The sequence below is a fragment of the Carettochelys insculpta genome, chromosome 1 (genome assembly GCF_033958435.1).
Source record: "Carettochelys insculpta isolate YL-2023 chromosome 1, ASM3395843v1, whole genome shotgun sequence".
NCBI lineage: Eukaryota > Metazoa > Chordata > Testudines > Carettochelyidae > Carettochelys > Carettochelys insculpta.
Window position 1 is genome coordinate 98,679,720 of NC_134137.1, and position 11,072 is coordinate 98,690,791.

An 11,072-nucleotide genomic window follows, 5' to 3' on the forward strand; every position below is an offset into this window, starting at 1 on the left:
ATCTGTGAAATCCCACCCAAAGAAATTCAAATACATCAATTTAAGTCAACAGACTTTGGATTAAATCATATGTCTTATTGCATAGACTTTGTGAGGAATTATAAATATCAGTAAACTTTCTCTAGGTAGAAATATCATGTTTGTAAACTTTGGTCCTATTTGGTACTAAAAATAAATAGTTGGCTCAACTGTGAATCTGAGATTCTATCTAAAACCATTTTTTTTCTATTTTTAGCCTACAAGGTCACCTGAAATGTTAGATTTGAACATGTAATGGAACAAACCTATTTACCTAGAGAAAGCTGGCCAGAGCTCAGGACTAGATCTTGTTCATTCTGGAATTTAGGCAAGACAACAGGGGGAGGCCGCTGAATCTGGAAAGAAGAAGAAATGTGTCTGAGAAAGGTTGATTTTTAAAAAAGGTGTTTCTTCGAAACAATTCAGGGGATTGAAACATTAAAATAAGTCCGAGTAGATGATATAATATAGTTGGCAGAGAGCACGTGTAGCAGTCAAAGGTGCATGATAAGTTTATTGCTCATTAATCTTGACTTCTTAAAGTTGCATTTAATAGAGTTGAAATTGAAATTCAGTGTGAATTCACTCTTTCACCGAAAGATAGAATTTAGACTCACTGAATATGCCCCCAATGTGTATAATTATACATTACATACATATTTCATGTACTATGTGCCATCTGTACACATGCATAATTTAAATGTATGTGCATGCGATGGCATATGCCGTGGTTTGTTCTGAGATCATTCGGAACTCAAAGTGCACTGCAAAATAAATTCCTGGAGCCAAATGACCGACTCTGACAGCTTGAGAGCAACGTGAAGGAGCTTCTTTTAACCTATTGTAAACGAGCTGACACTTGCGCTGATACTCTCTCCCCAGGCAACAACGGGGAACGCAATCGCTGGGTGGCCTCTCCCCATTAGCACCTGTCGCATCGCTGGTCTATTATTGCCTCGCCTCCCTCCTTCACTTCTTGGGCTGGCTGCAAAGTCTCCCTGCTGGGCCGTGCCCGGGACACGCTCTACAGGGCTGATCCCCCCCCGCCCAAAAATCAGCTCTAAAAGCTGCTGCGGCTTCCCCGGAGGCACTGCAGGGGAAAGCCGATCTGCCGCCCTGCACTGCCACCTATCGGCCAGCGGGCCGCACCGCTCGCCCCTCACCCCAGCATGTCCGCCGCAGCTCCGCTCAGCCGGCAGCTCCGCAAGGAGCAAGTGTGGGAGCCGCGGGCCGCCTCCCCCCACTGAGGGGCAGAGACAACCGCACGCCCCAGCACGGGAGAGCGGCACGGCCGAGCTCTACCCCCCCCGACCCCGCCCGCCTCAGGTCGCCAGCGGCAGGGCGAGGGGCTCAGGAGACGGCCCGCCAAGGCTGCTGGGGTCTCTCGCGGCCTCACCCCCCGCGGCTCGGCCCGGCAGGCGGCTCCCCGCTCCCAGGTCCGGCGCGCGCCACCACCAGACGCCGGGGAAGAGGAAAGGCGGGCGCGCAGCAGCGCTCCCCGCCCGGGCGGGGCTGAGCCGGAGGGGGACCCGGGCGGCCAGCACGGCGGCTAGGCGCAGGGCTGGGGGAGCAGGGCCGGGCTGCTCAGGAGCGCGGAGCCAGGCGCTGGCCCGGCGGGCAGGGGCAGCGGCGGCGCGCTGCTTGCATCGGCATGCGGGGGCGTGCGCTAGCGTCCTCCCAGCCCGCCCGCCCGCCCGCCCGCGCGCTGTGCTGGCCGGGCGCCCCTCGCCCCGCGCCGGAGCCCGCCTAGCCCCTCCCCACGGCCCGCTCCCTGCCCCTCCGCCGGCCTGCCTCCCTCCTCCCCCAGCCCCCCGCCCTCGCCGCTTCGCCCCGCCCTCTCGCCGCCCCTTCCCCCACCGGCTGGGCGCGGGGCTAGCGCCGAGAGCAGCTGGGGGAGCCAGCCCCTGGCACCGCCGCCCGCCGCCGCCGCGCTCCATGTGTGTGCGCCGCGGGGGCTCGGCGCAGCCTGGGCGGGGGGCGCCGCGCGCCTGCCGCTCATCTCCCACCTCCCCGCCCGCTCGCCGTCGCCCGGCCGGCTGGCACGCCGCGCGCGCCCCGAGCCCGCCGCTGCCCGGGCTGCCACCATGCCTGGGCCCCGGGGATTTCCGGCTCGGTAAGTGTCGGGGCCGGCTCCCCGCTTCCTGTCGGGGTCTCCTTGCGGGTCCCCCCGCCCCCCCCCCTCCCCGCAGCTCCTCCCCTTCCCCTTCGGGAGCGGCATCGCGCCCCAGCCGGGTGCTGCTCAGTTCGGCGGCGGGGTCCGGCGCGGCGGTCGCTGCTGTCGGCGGTCCTGAAAGCTGCCCGCAGCCGCGCGCGGTGTGGCGAGCCGGGGGTGAACTCTTGCGGGGAGGAGGGGGAGAAATGTCCCCTTCCCCGCCAGCAGCGACCCCTCCCCCGAGAGCTGGCGAGGAGCGGCGCGCGGCCATCGCAGACGGGCTGCCCGGCCAGCAGCGCAGCCGCCCCTAGCCCCGATTCAACTTTATTTCCTTCCCCTCCACCCCCGGGGGCTTGTTGTCCGGAGGCAGCGGGGCGGGGGAGGCGGCCTTCGCGTCCTTGCCTAGCCAGAATTGCATTACACTTGCAAAACGCTGGGGAGTTTGCTACCGCCCCGGCACGTTTCCCGATGCTCCCCCCGCAACCCTTTGGGGCTGGTTGGGTTTGCAGCACAGGCGGTTAATGGATGACTGGAGCTGCTCGGCCTGAGTGAGACTTTGAAAGGTAAATGCGATAACCCCAAATATTTCTGCAGCGATGCCGTTTGTCGTCAGTGATCGCGAGCCGGCGAGCGTTTGCGGGTAACACACGCAGCCCTTTCTGGGCTAGATCCGTCTGCGCCCCGACGTCCGAGTCCCTGCGGCTTCCCTATGCTGCAAGGGCTAGATTTGCAGCGCTCAACTCGGGGCCGCCAGAGCGATCTTGCAGTGGGAGACTTATTTTTCCGGGGCGTTTCTGCAAGCCAGTGCTGCCGGGAGGACGGAGCCGCTGAGAAGGTTGGCCGTAGAAAATGCAGTCCTGCCCCAAGACCCCAGCATTTAAGTCCCAATGATTTATAGTCTCTCCCGCCCCCAACAAGAACACACACACGTAGGCTGGCTCTTCGTATTATTCCAGAGAAGCGGAAGGAGGAGAAGGCTGCAAGGAGCCAGACTGCAAGAGAGAAAGAAAATCGGATTTGTTGCCGGCTAGATGAAATTCGGGTATTAAATCACTGACGTAGGTCAAGGGTAGGATTTTTCCCCCCGTTGGCTTTCAATCAGCTCGGGTGTCTTCTCCCCTAAAGGATGAAGAGCATTGACAGCCATCGTTGCTGATGATAGCAGCTCCAATTGCTTGAGACCTACTTAGATCTCGCCGTTTGTATTAAGCTGGCTTTACAAAACATTGGGAGCAAACTGCCAGATATGGCTGAGCCTGGGAAGACGATCTGCACGTTTTAAATTTTTTTTTTTCCACACATTTGGGTGAGTGGCTCAGACGTTCTCTCTCTCTCGCTCTCTGTCTGTCTCTCCGCCACCCTCTTTCTCTCGCTTCATAAATATTAACGGGGTACAATTACTTCTGTGAGCGAAGATGCAAACCACCCATTGAATAAAGAGAGCTGGGAAGTGCAGTCAGTTACCCGGTGGATGTGTTCCTTTGCCGGAGAAGTCCGTCACAAAAGTTAGATTTTTTGCTTTTTAAATACACACGTATACAGACAGAAACCGCACCGAGTGAATTCGGGGCTCCTGCAGGGAGTCTATGTGTTGAATTAATGTTCAGAGCTCACGTTTTTCTCCCTGGGTTTGCAACAACGGCAGTCCCAGCAATGGTTAAAGATAATCGCGGTAGCACCTTGTGCCTGTAAAAGTGGGGAAAGACCTTAACAGTGCGCTGTTCGCTGAAGAGGTTCTGAAAGGAAGGGGGGGCGGGGCGGGGATAATAGGGCTGAGATGGGAAACCTCGTAAAATGGTGCTTCTTTTCTTTTAAATTAGACCCGTGAAACTGAACTGACAGCCATTTTATGTATATTTATGGAGTTGGTCATGGAAAAAAAAATAAGACGGAACTGAAATGTAGCACACATGAACAGAAAACGAGCAGTGACCTTACCTTTTAAAAACACAGCAGACGCTTAACCTACTAGGAGTTGCACGTCATACTTTCAAACAGACTCAATATCTCCCCCCTTTTAAAGCTCTCGCGATTAGAAATGACAGCATTTTTGTTTTCATAGCGACCTTCTCCACCTGCTACGCTAAAATAAATCAATGGCAACTTTGTGTCTAGTTCATCTTAAAGCTTGATGCTATGATCTTCTTTTCTTTTCTCTTCTTGCACTTACAGGACATAAAATGTACCCCTGCTGCTCCACAGTGACTTTGGAACAGGACCCTCACAAAAAAATGCATATCTGGATGCTGCAGACGGTAGCGGTTGCTTTAACATCGCTAGTCCTGTCGTGGGCAGAAAGCATCGAGTATTATGGGGAAATCTGTGATAACGCATGTCCTTGCGAGGAAAAGGACGGCATCTTAACGGTGAGCTGTGAAAACAGGGGGATCATCAGCCTCTTCGAGATCAGCCCACCGAGATTCCCTGTGTATCACCTCTTGCTGTCTGGGAACCTTTTGAACAGGCTCTACCCAAACCAGTTTGTTAATTACACCGGGGCTTCGATTTTGCATCTAGGGAGCAATGACATACAAGACATAGAAACCGGGGCCTTTCATGGTCTGCGGGGCTTGAGGAGGCTGCACCTGAACAACAACAAGCTGGAACTATTAAGAGATGACACTTTCCTTGGTCTGGAGAGTTTGGAGTATCTGCAAGTCGATTACAATTACATCAGCACCATTGAACCCAATGCTTTCAGCAAACTGCATTTTCTGCAGGTGCTGATCCTCAATGATAATCTCCTCTCCAGTTTGCCCCACAACCTGTTCCGTTTTGTGCCCTTAACTCACCTGGACTTGAGGGGTAACCGACTGAAGCTGCTGCCCTACCTGGGCCTTTTGCAACACATGGATAAAGTGGTGGAGCTGCAGCTGGAGGAGAACCCCTGGAATTGCTCGTGTGAGTTGATCGCTCTGAAGGATTGGCTGGACAGTATCTCCTACTCCGCTCTGGTGGGGGATGTGGTTTGTGAAACTCCTTTCCGCTTGCACGGCCGAGATTTGGATGAGGTCTCCAAGCAGGAGCTCTGCCCTCGGAGACTCATCTCGGATTATGAAATGCGACCGCAGACACCTTTGAGCACCACAGGGTATTTCCACACTACCCCGGCCTCGGTCAACTCCGTGGCCACTTCCTCCTCGGCTGTTTACAAATCCCCCCTGAAGCCTCCTAAAGGTACCCGTCAACCCAACAAGACCCGGGTGCGCCCCACCTCCCGCCTGCCCTCCAAAGACCTGGGATACAGCAACTACGGCCCCAGCATCGCCTACCAGACCAAATCCCCGGTGCCTTTGGAGTGTCCCACCGCCTGCACTTGCAACCTGCAGATCTCCGACCTGGGCCTCAACGTCAACTGCCAGGAGAGGAAGATCGAGAGCATCTCGGAGCTCCAGCCCAAGCCCTACAACCCCAAGAAGATGTATCTGACCGAGAACTACATCGCCCTGGTGCGCCGGGCGGATTTCCTGGACGCTACCGGCTTGGATTTGCTGCACCTGGGCAACAACCGCATCTCGGTCATCCAGGACCGGGCTTTTGGGGATCTAACCAATTTGAGGAGGCTCTACCTGAATGGGAACCGGCTGGAGCGACTGACCCCGGAGCTCTTCTACGGGCTGCAGAGCCTGCAGTACCTCTTCTTGCAGTACAACGTCATCCGGGACATCGAGGCGGGCACCTTCGAGTCGGTGCCCAACCTGCAGCTCTTGTTTCTCAACAACAACCTGCTGAGGTCTTTGCCCGCCAACGTTTTCTCCGGCCTGACGCTCTCCAGGCTGAGCCTGCGGAGCAACCACTTCTCCTCGCTGCCCGTGAGCGGGGTGCTGGACCAGCTGCGAGCGCTGCTGCAGATCGACCTGCACGAGAACCCCTGGGACTGCACCTGCGACGTGGTGGGCATGAAGCTGTGGCTGGAGCAGCTCAACACCGGCGTGCTGGTGGACCAGGTCCTCTGCGAGTCGCCCAAGAAGTTCGCCCAGAGCGACATGCGGAGCCTCCGCGCGGAGCTGCTGTGCCCCGACTACTCGGACGTGGTGGTCTCCACCCCTACCCCGTCCTCCGTCCCGCTGCCGGCCAGGCCCACCCTCTTCCCCGCCACCGTGCGGCTGAACAGCACGGGCGCGGCGGGGGGCGCGGCGGGGCCCGGCGGCGGCGCCCCCACCTCCTCCGTGCCGCTCTCGGTGCTGATCCTGAGCCTGCTGCTGGTGTTCATCATGTCGGTGTTCGTGGCCGCGGGGCTGTTCGTGCTGGTGATGAAGCGCCGCAAGAAGGGCCAGGGCGATCCGGCCGGCGCCAACAACTCCGACGTGAGCTCCTTCAACATGCACTACAGCGTCTACGGCGGCAGCAGCGGCGGCGGCGGCCACCACCCCCACCCGCCGCCGCCGCAGCCCCGCCACCCGCGCGCCGGCGGCCCGGCCCTGCCCAAGGTGAAGACCCCCGCCGGGCACGTGTACGAGTACATCCCGCACCCGCTGGGCCACATGTGCAAGAACCCCATCTACCGCTCCCGGGAGGGCAACGCGGGCGAGGATTACAAAGACCTGCACGAGCTCAAGGTCACCTACAGCAACCACCATCTGCAGCAGGGGGCGCCGCCTGCGCCGCCCGCCGGCGACGGGGAGCCCCTGCGGAGCCCCGCCTACAGCGTCAGCACCATCGAGCCCCGGGAGGAGCTGCTCTCGCCGGTGCAAGACGCCGACCGCTTTTACCGGGGCATTTTGGAGCCCGAGAAACACTCCCCCTCCTCGCTGGGAGTGGGCCCCCCCGGCAATAATCTCCCCGAGTATCCCAAGTTCCCCGCCGCCTACACCTACTCCCCCAACTATGACCTTATGCGGCCCCATCAGTATTTGCACCCCGGGCCGGGGGACAGCAGGCTCCGGGAGACGGTACTCTACAGCCCCCCGAGTACTGTCTATGTAGAGCCCAACAGGAACGAGTATCTGGAGTTAAAAGCAAAACTAAACGCAGAGCCGGACTACCTCGAAGTGCTGGAAAAACAGACCACATTCAGCCAGTTCTGAGAATTCCCTCCCTGCCCCCAACAGACACAGCAACTCCCCTCCCTCCTCCCCCTCTAGAGTATTTGTATTCAACAACCACACAGGAAACAAAGAAACACAAATGCTGAGCCCCTGCCCTCCCTTCTTCCCTCCTTTAACTCATTTTGTTGTAGGGTGAAGTGCCTTGGCACAGGATTTTCAGCTTTGGGGAATGACACTGAAAGGGTGTGCTGTTTCATTCTTATTTTTACAAGTAGGAAAAAGAATCTGTTCTGTAAATTGGGCACAACACTTGCTCTTTTGTGTGTCAGTGTGTGATGGGGAGCGGGGAAAGAAGATTTACTAAGGTCAGGTTGTGCAGGTTACAAGTACAAAAATCACAGTCACTTTCATTTTTGTTGGACAGGCTTTGTTTAATCTTATTTTCCCTTTGGTTGAAGAGTGCATCGGAGGTTTTCCCCCTTTTAGCTCCGGGTGAGTCTAAATGGCTTTTAAGGAGAGATTTGCACACCCAATTTAATACAAGGTTTTCTTTTTAAAGGATGTGTTTATATGCTTTCTGGACTTTTGAATTATATATATATATATATATATATATATATATATATATATGTTATGATCTTTAAAAAGATCACCAGAGATGTGGACAAATCATTAAAGAGTGCAGAGATATATGATCCATAACTTGTTAGTAATATAACTTATTGATGAACTATAAAAATATTTTATTGTGACACCTATTTTTATATGTGCATTTCTCTTTCCTTCACACTTTTAGGGCCCAGTCATGCAAATACTTATGCACCCTAGTAACTTTATTCAAGAAAGTACTCTTGGCATAGGCACACATCTTGCAAACACTTAGGCAAATGAACAACTTTGCTCATATGTGAAATCCCATAGATTTCTGTGAGTAAGTAAAGCTATGCGCATGCCCAGAAGTTTAAAGGATTGGGACCATAGTCAGTGCAGCTGCTCACATAAGTGAAGTTACGTGGAGGTGTAAGTGTTGTTTTTTCAGGATGGGGCTCAGAGTGTGCTCAGAAGTATTGTACTACATGCAGAGCTTTATTTCCAAAGCTGAAATGGCATCAGGAGGATGTGTTAAATCACTAAAATTAACAGTAATTATGACCAAATCTTAAAAGACAATCCAAGGCAAGAAATCTGGATAGGATAAAAGAATATTACCTTATGAACCTCCTGCTAGGGCACCTAGTTGGACTAACTAGTGAGGGATATGTGGAAATTGTTGACTTTAGCAGGAAAATTATTTCTTTTCATTAGTCAACCAAAATATAATGATTTGACTACTGTTGTAGCCAATTTCTGATTGTTGAGTAAAATGCAATTGCACTTGTACAGATCCATGTGTATATTGGCACTTTGAAAGACCAAATGATGGACTGTACAAATCTCTATATAATGTCTTTTCCCCTTTGGGCATCAGGCAATGAAAAGCATATCTATAGATACAGCGTCACTGTAAGATGGGACAACTGGTGTCTCATTTGTATCCCAGCACATGTAATTTTTTTAAAAGAATAATTTCTGAATAAACACTTGATAACTATTTCAAATGTAAGGCAATCAAGTAATTATTACCTCAAGTTCATTATATCTTGTCAATATCATACTTTGGGATGTGAAACTGCCTTTACTAGCAATCAAGTCTGAACAGAAAACAACTAACAGTATAATCTGATCCATTCTTCAGGTTATTTCAAAACCCAATGTATTATAATTTATTAAGGTACCTGACATGAGTCAGAACTGGATTTTGCTATGTGAATCATCAACATGCTTAATAATATAGTTTCATGCTTACATTTGTTTCCTTTCTAAAGACTTCTTTTAATATATGGATCAGGGTAAGTGATATTTCACATTTTTTTAAATTTATCTCTGAGGTTATTTTCTTTGGTATTTGGCAAGGAGTTGCTAGTATGTCTGTTTTGCAAAAGGGCTTTGTTCTCTGCTGCTTTTTGCTACATGTGTAAAGTACATGTATTTATTTTTGTTTCAAACTGGTCCTCAGAAATTCAGGATGAATGATGTATTGGAACATGTATTTCCCTTCTACCATGCCCGTCCAAACAAAATCAAATATGCATGATTGCTCACAAGTGTGGACACTGGTCAGTGCACTGAGGCGTGGATTTTTAATGTGAACAAAAGATTCTGCTTGTTCTGTTGCAGAAGGAACACAACACATGGCATTGTGCTATATGATCTTGATATGCAGCACATCTGTCATTGCAATCAGTGAGAGATGTAAGTGCTGTTTGAAGTCTCTTCTGCAGTTTTTACTGAGCAAAAAATTGCCAATGGCTCTGATTCTCTTTTCATTTACACTGGTGTAAATCAGGAGTAACAAAGTTAGAAGTTGTACTGGTGTTAAATGGGTACAAGTGAGAAGAGGAATAAGGACACTGGCTTTCAGAATGACAGGGAAGATTTTCCTAGTAAGGCCTAAATGATCAGGTCATTCCGTTCTAATTTTTTTCTCATGCAACCAAAATGCAAGTGGGTCGGACTTATGGGTGGTTTCAGTACGTTCTTCATGTGAAAGGTGCATTTTACATGGCATTCTGCCACAAAGAGGCAGCATCCACAAGAGAGTAAATGCACAGGAACAGCTTGAATTTATGAGACGGGTGATAGAAATGCCTGAGCAGCCTTTTTATGTCAGAGTTCCTGATGCTGCTGTTTCTGACGCCAGAGAATGTGCTGCCTCCATATTCTCTGCATACACTTCATATATGAGACCTGGAAACATTCTGACAGTTCACATGCTAAAATCAGAATAATTAGTGGAAACCTCTTTCGTGCGCTATACCACCTGCAAGTAGCAAAAAATATTAAACAATTATGAGAACCATCAATGGAGAACAAAATTAAACATAATCAATTAACTTGCAGCACAGTAGGGTTGAAGAGGAATTTTTTTAAAAATACATGAATTTAGAAAAAAGATCATTTGCCCATTAAGTATCCTGAAATACAACTAAGAAAGCCATTTGATAACTTAGACCTTAATAGAAATGAGATAGTCCATGGGGAGGCTATAATGATTAATTTAGGTCACTTTTCCCTTTTTGTCCAATTGTTGCCCTCTTTGACAAAATATGTTGTGTTTCCTGAAAGGGAAGAGCCATACAGATATACAAAAAAGTGCATGCAGTCATAATAAAAGAAAAAAATAAAGGCAAAAGTGAACACTAATTATGTGAGTGCTAGATTCAGAAAATGGATTGTGATAATATGATATATAATAATTTATAAAAGCAAATCAAAAGATTTATTTGTCTATCTTCTATATTCAACATTGTGCCAACTATTTAGTATAGTGATGCAATGCCATAAAAACATAATTGTGGTTTTAGGACAAATTTTCTTTGAGGATGGGAGGTTCTAGTCTTTCTTTCTTTCTTTTCTTTCTTTCTTGATTTCAGTAATTCTAGCTTGACTTCAATACATTAATTTCAGAACATTCACCCATGTAATTTCTAGCTGTCTTTATAGATTGTTTAGACCATCAAACTTTATGCTAGTTTTATCATCAATTAAAAATCTTCACACAAAAGAAGTTTTCACTTTTATATTCATAGAGCCTGATTTTAAACTCTTTTCTCCTGCTGAACTTGCATTGACTTTAATTTTGATTTTGGCTGAGTAAAATATTTAGGAATCTGCCTAGAGACTGGTATACTTACACGAGGTTCTGGCTACGGTGACCATCCATCCTGTTTTTACTGAGACAGTCCTTTATTTAAGCTGTTTCACAGGCATCTCAAGTTTTTTAAGAAAATGGGCAAATTGTCCCATATTTTGCAGATACCCTACTGCAAGGTAATTTGTCCACAGGGCAGCTGCCCTGTTTCCCAGCACGGTAG

The 11,072-nt window shown here is 50.4% G+C and overlaps 1 protein-coding gene across 2 annotated transcripts; it reads left to right on the forward strand.

The window, feature by feature from the left end:
- The first annotated feature begins 1,930 nt into the window (after positions 1–1,930).
- SLITRK5 (SLIT and NTRK like family member 5) lies at positions 1,931–8,731 on the forward strand. 2 transcript variants are annotated; one of them, XM_074983031.1, is made up of 3 exons: positions 2,033–2,131; positions 3,296–3,476; positions 4,343–8,731. In XM_074983031.1, exon 3 carries the CDS (start codon positions 4,351–4,353, stop codon positions 7,195–7,197), a length of 2,847 nt encoding a protein of 948 aa, XP_074839132.1. In that variant the 5' UTR covers positions 2,033–2,131; positions 3,296–3,476; positions 4,343–4,350; the 3' UTR covers positions 7,198–8,731. The 2 variants fall into 2 exon arrangements, with proteins under 2 accessions (XP_074839123.1, XP_074839132.1); XM_074983022.1 differs by lacking the exon at positions 3,296–3,476 and having other exon boundaries at positions 1,931–2,131.
- Positions 8,732–11,072: the final 2,341 nt, after the last annotated feature.

Coding starts and splice junctions, on each gene's coding strand:
- SLITRK5 (XM_074983022.1), top strand. CDS start 1,954: ATGTGTGTGCGCCGCGGGGGCTCGGCGCAGCCTGGGCGGGGGGCGCCG. Junction 2,132..4,342: donor CCCCGGGGATTTCCGGCTCG/GTAAGTGTCGGG, acceptor TTGCACTTACAG/GACATAAAATGTACCCCTGC.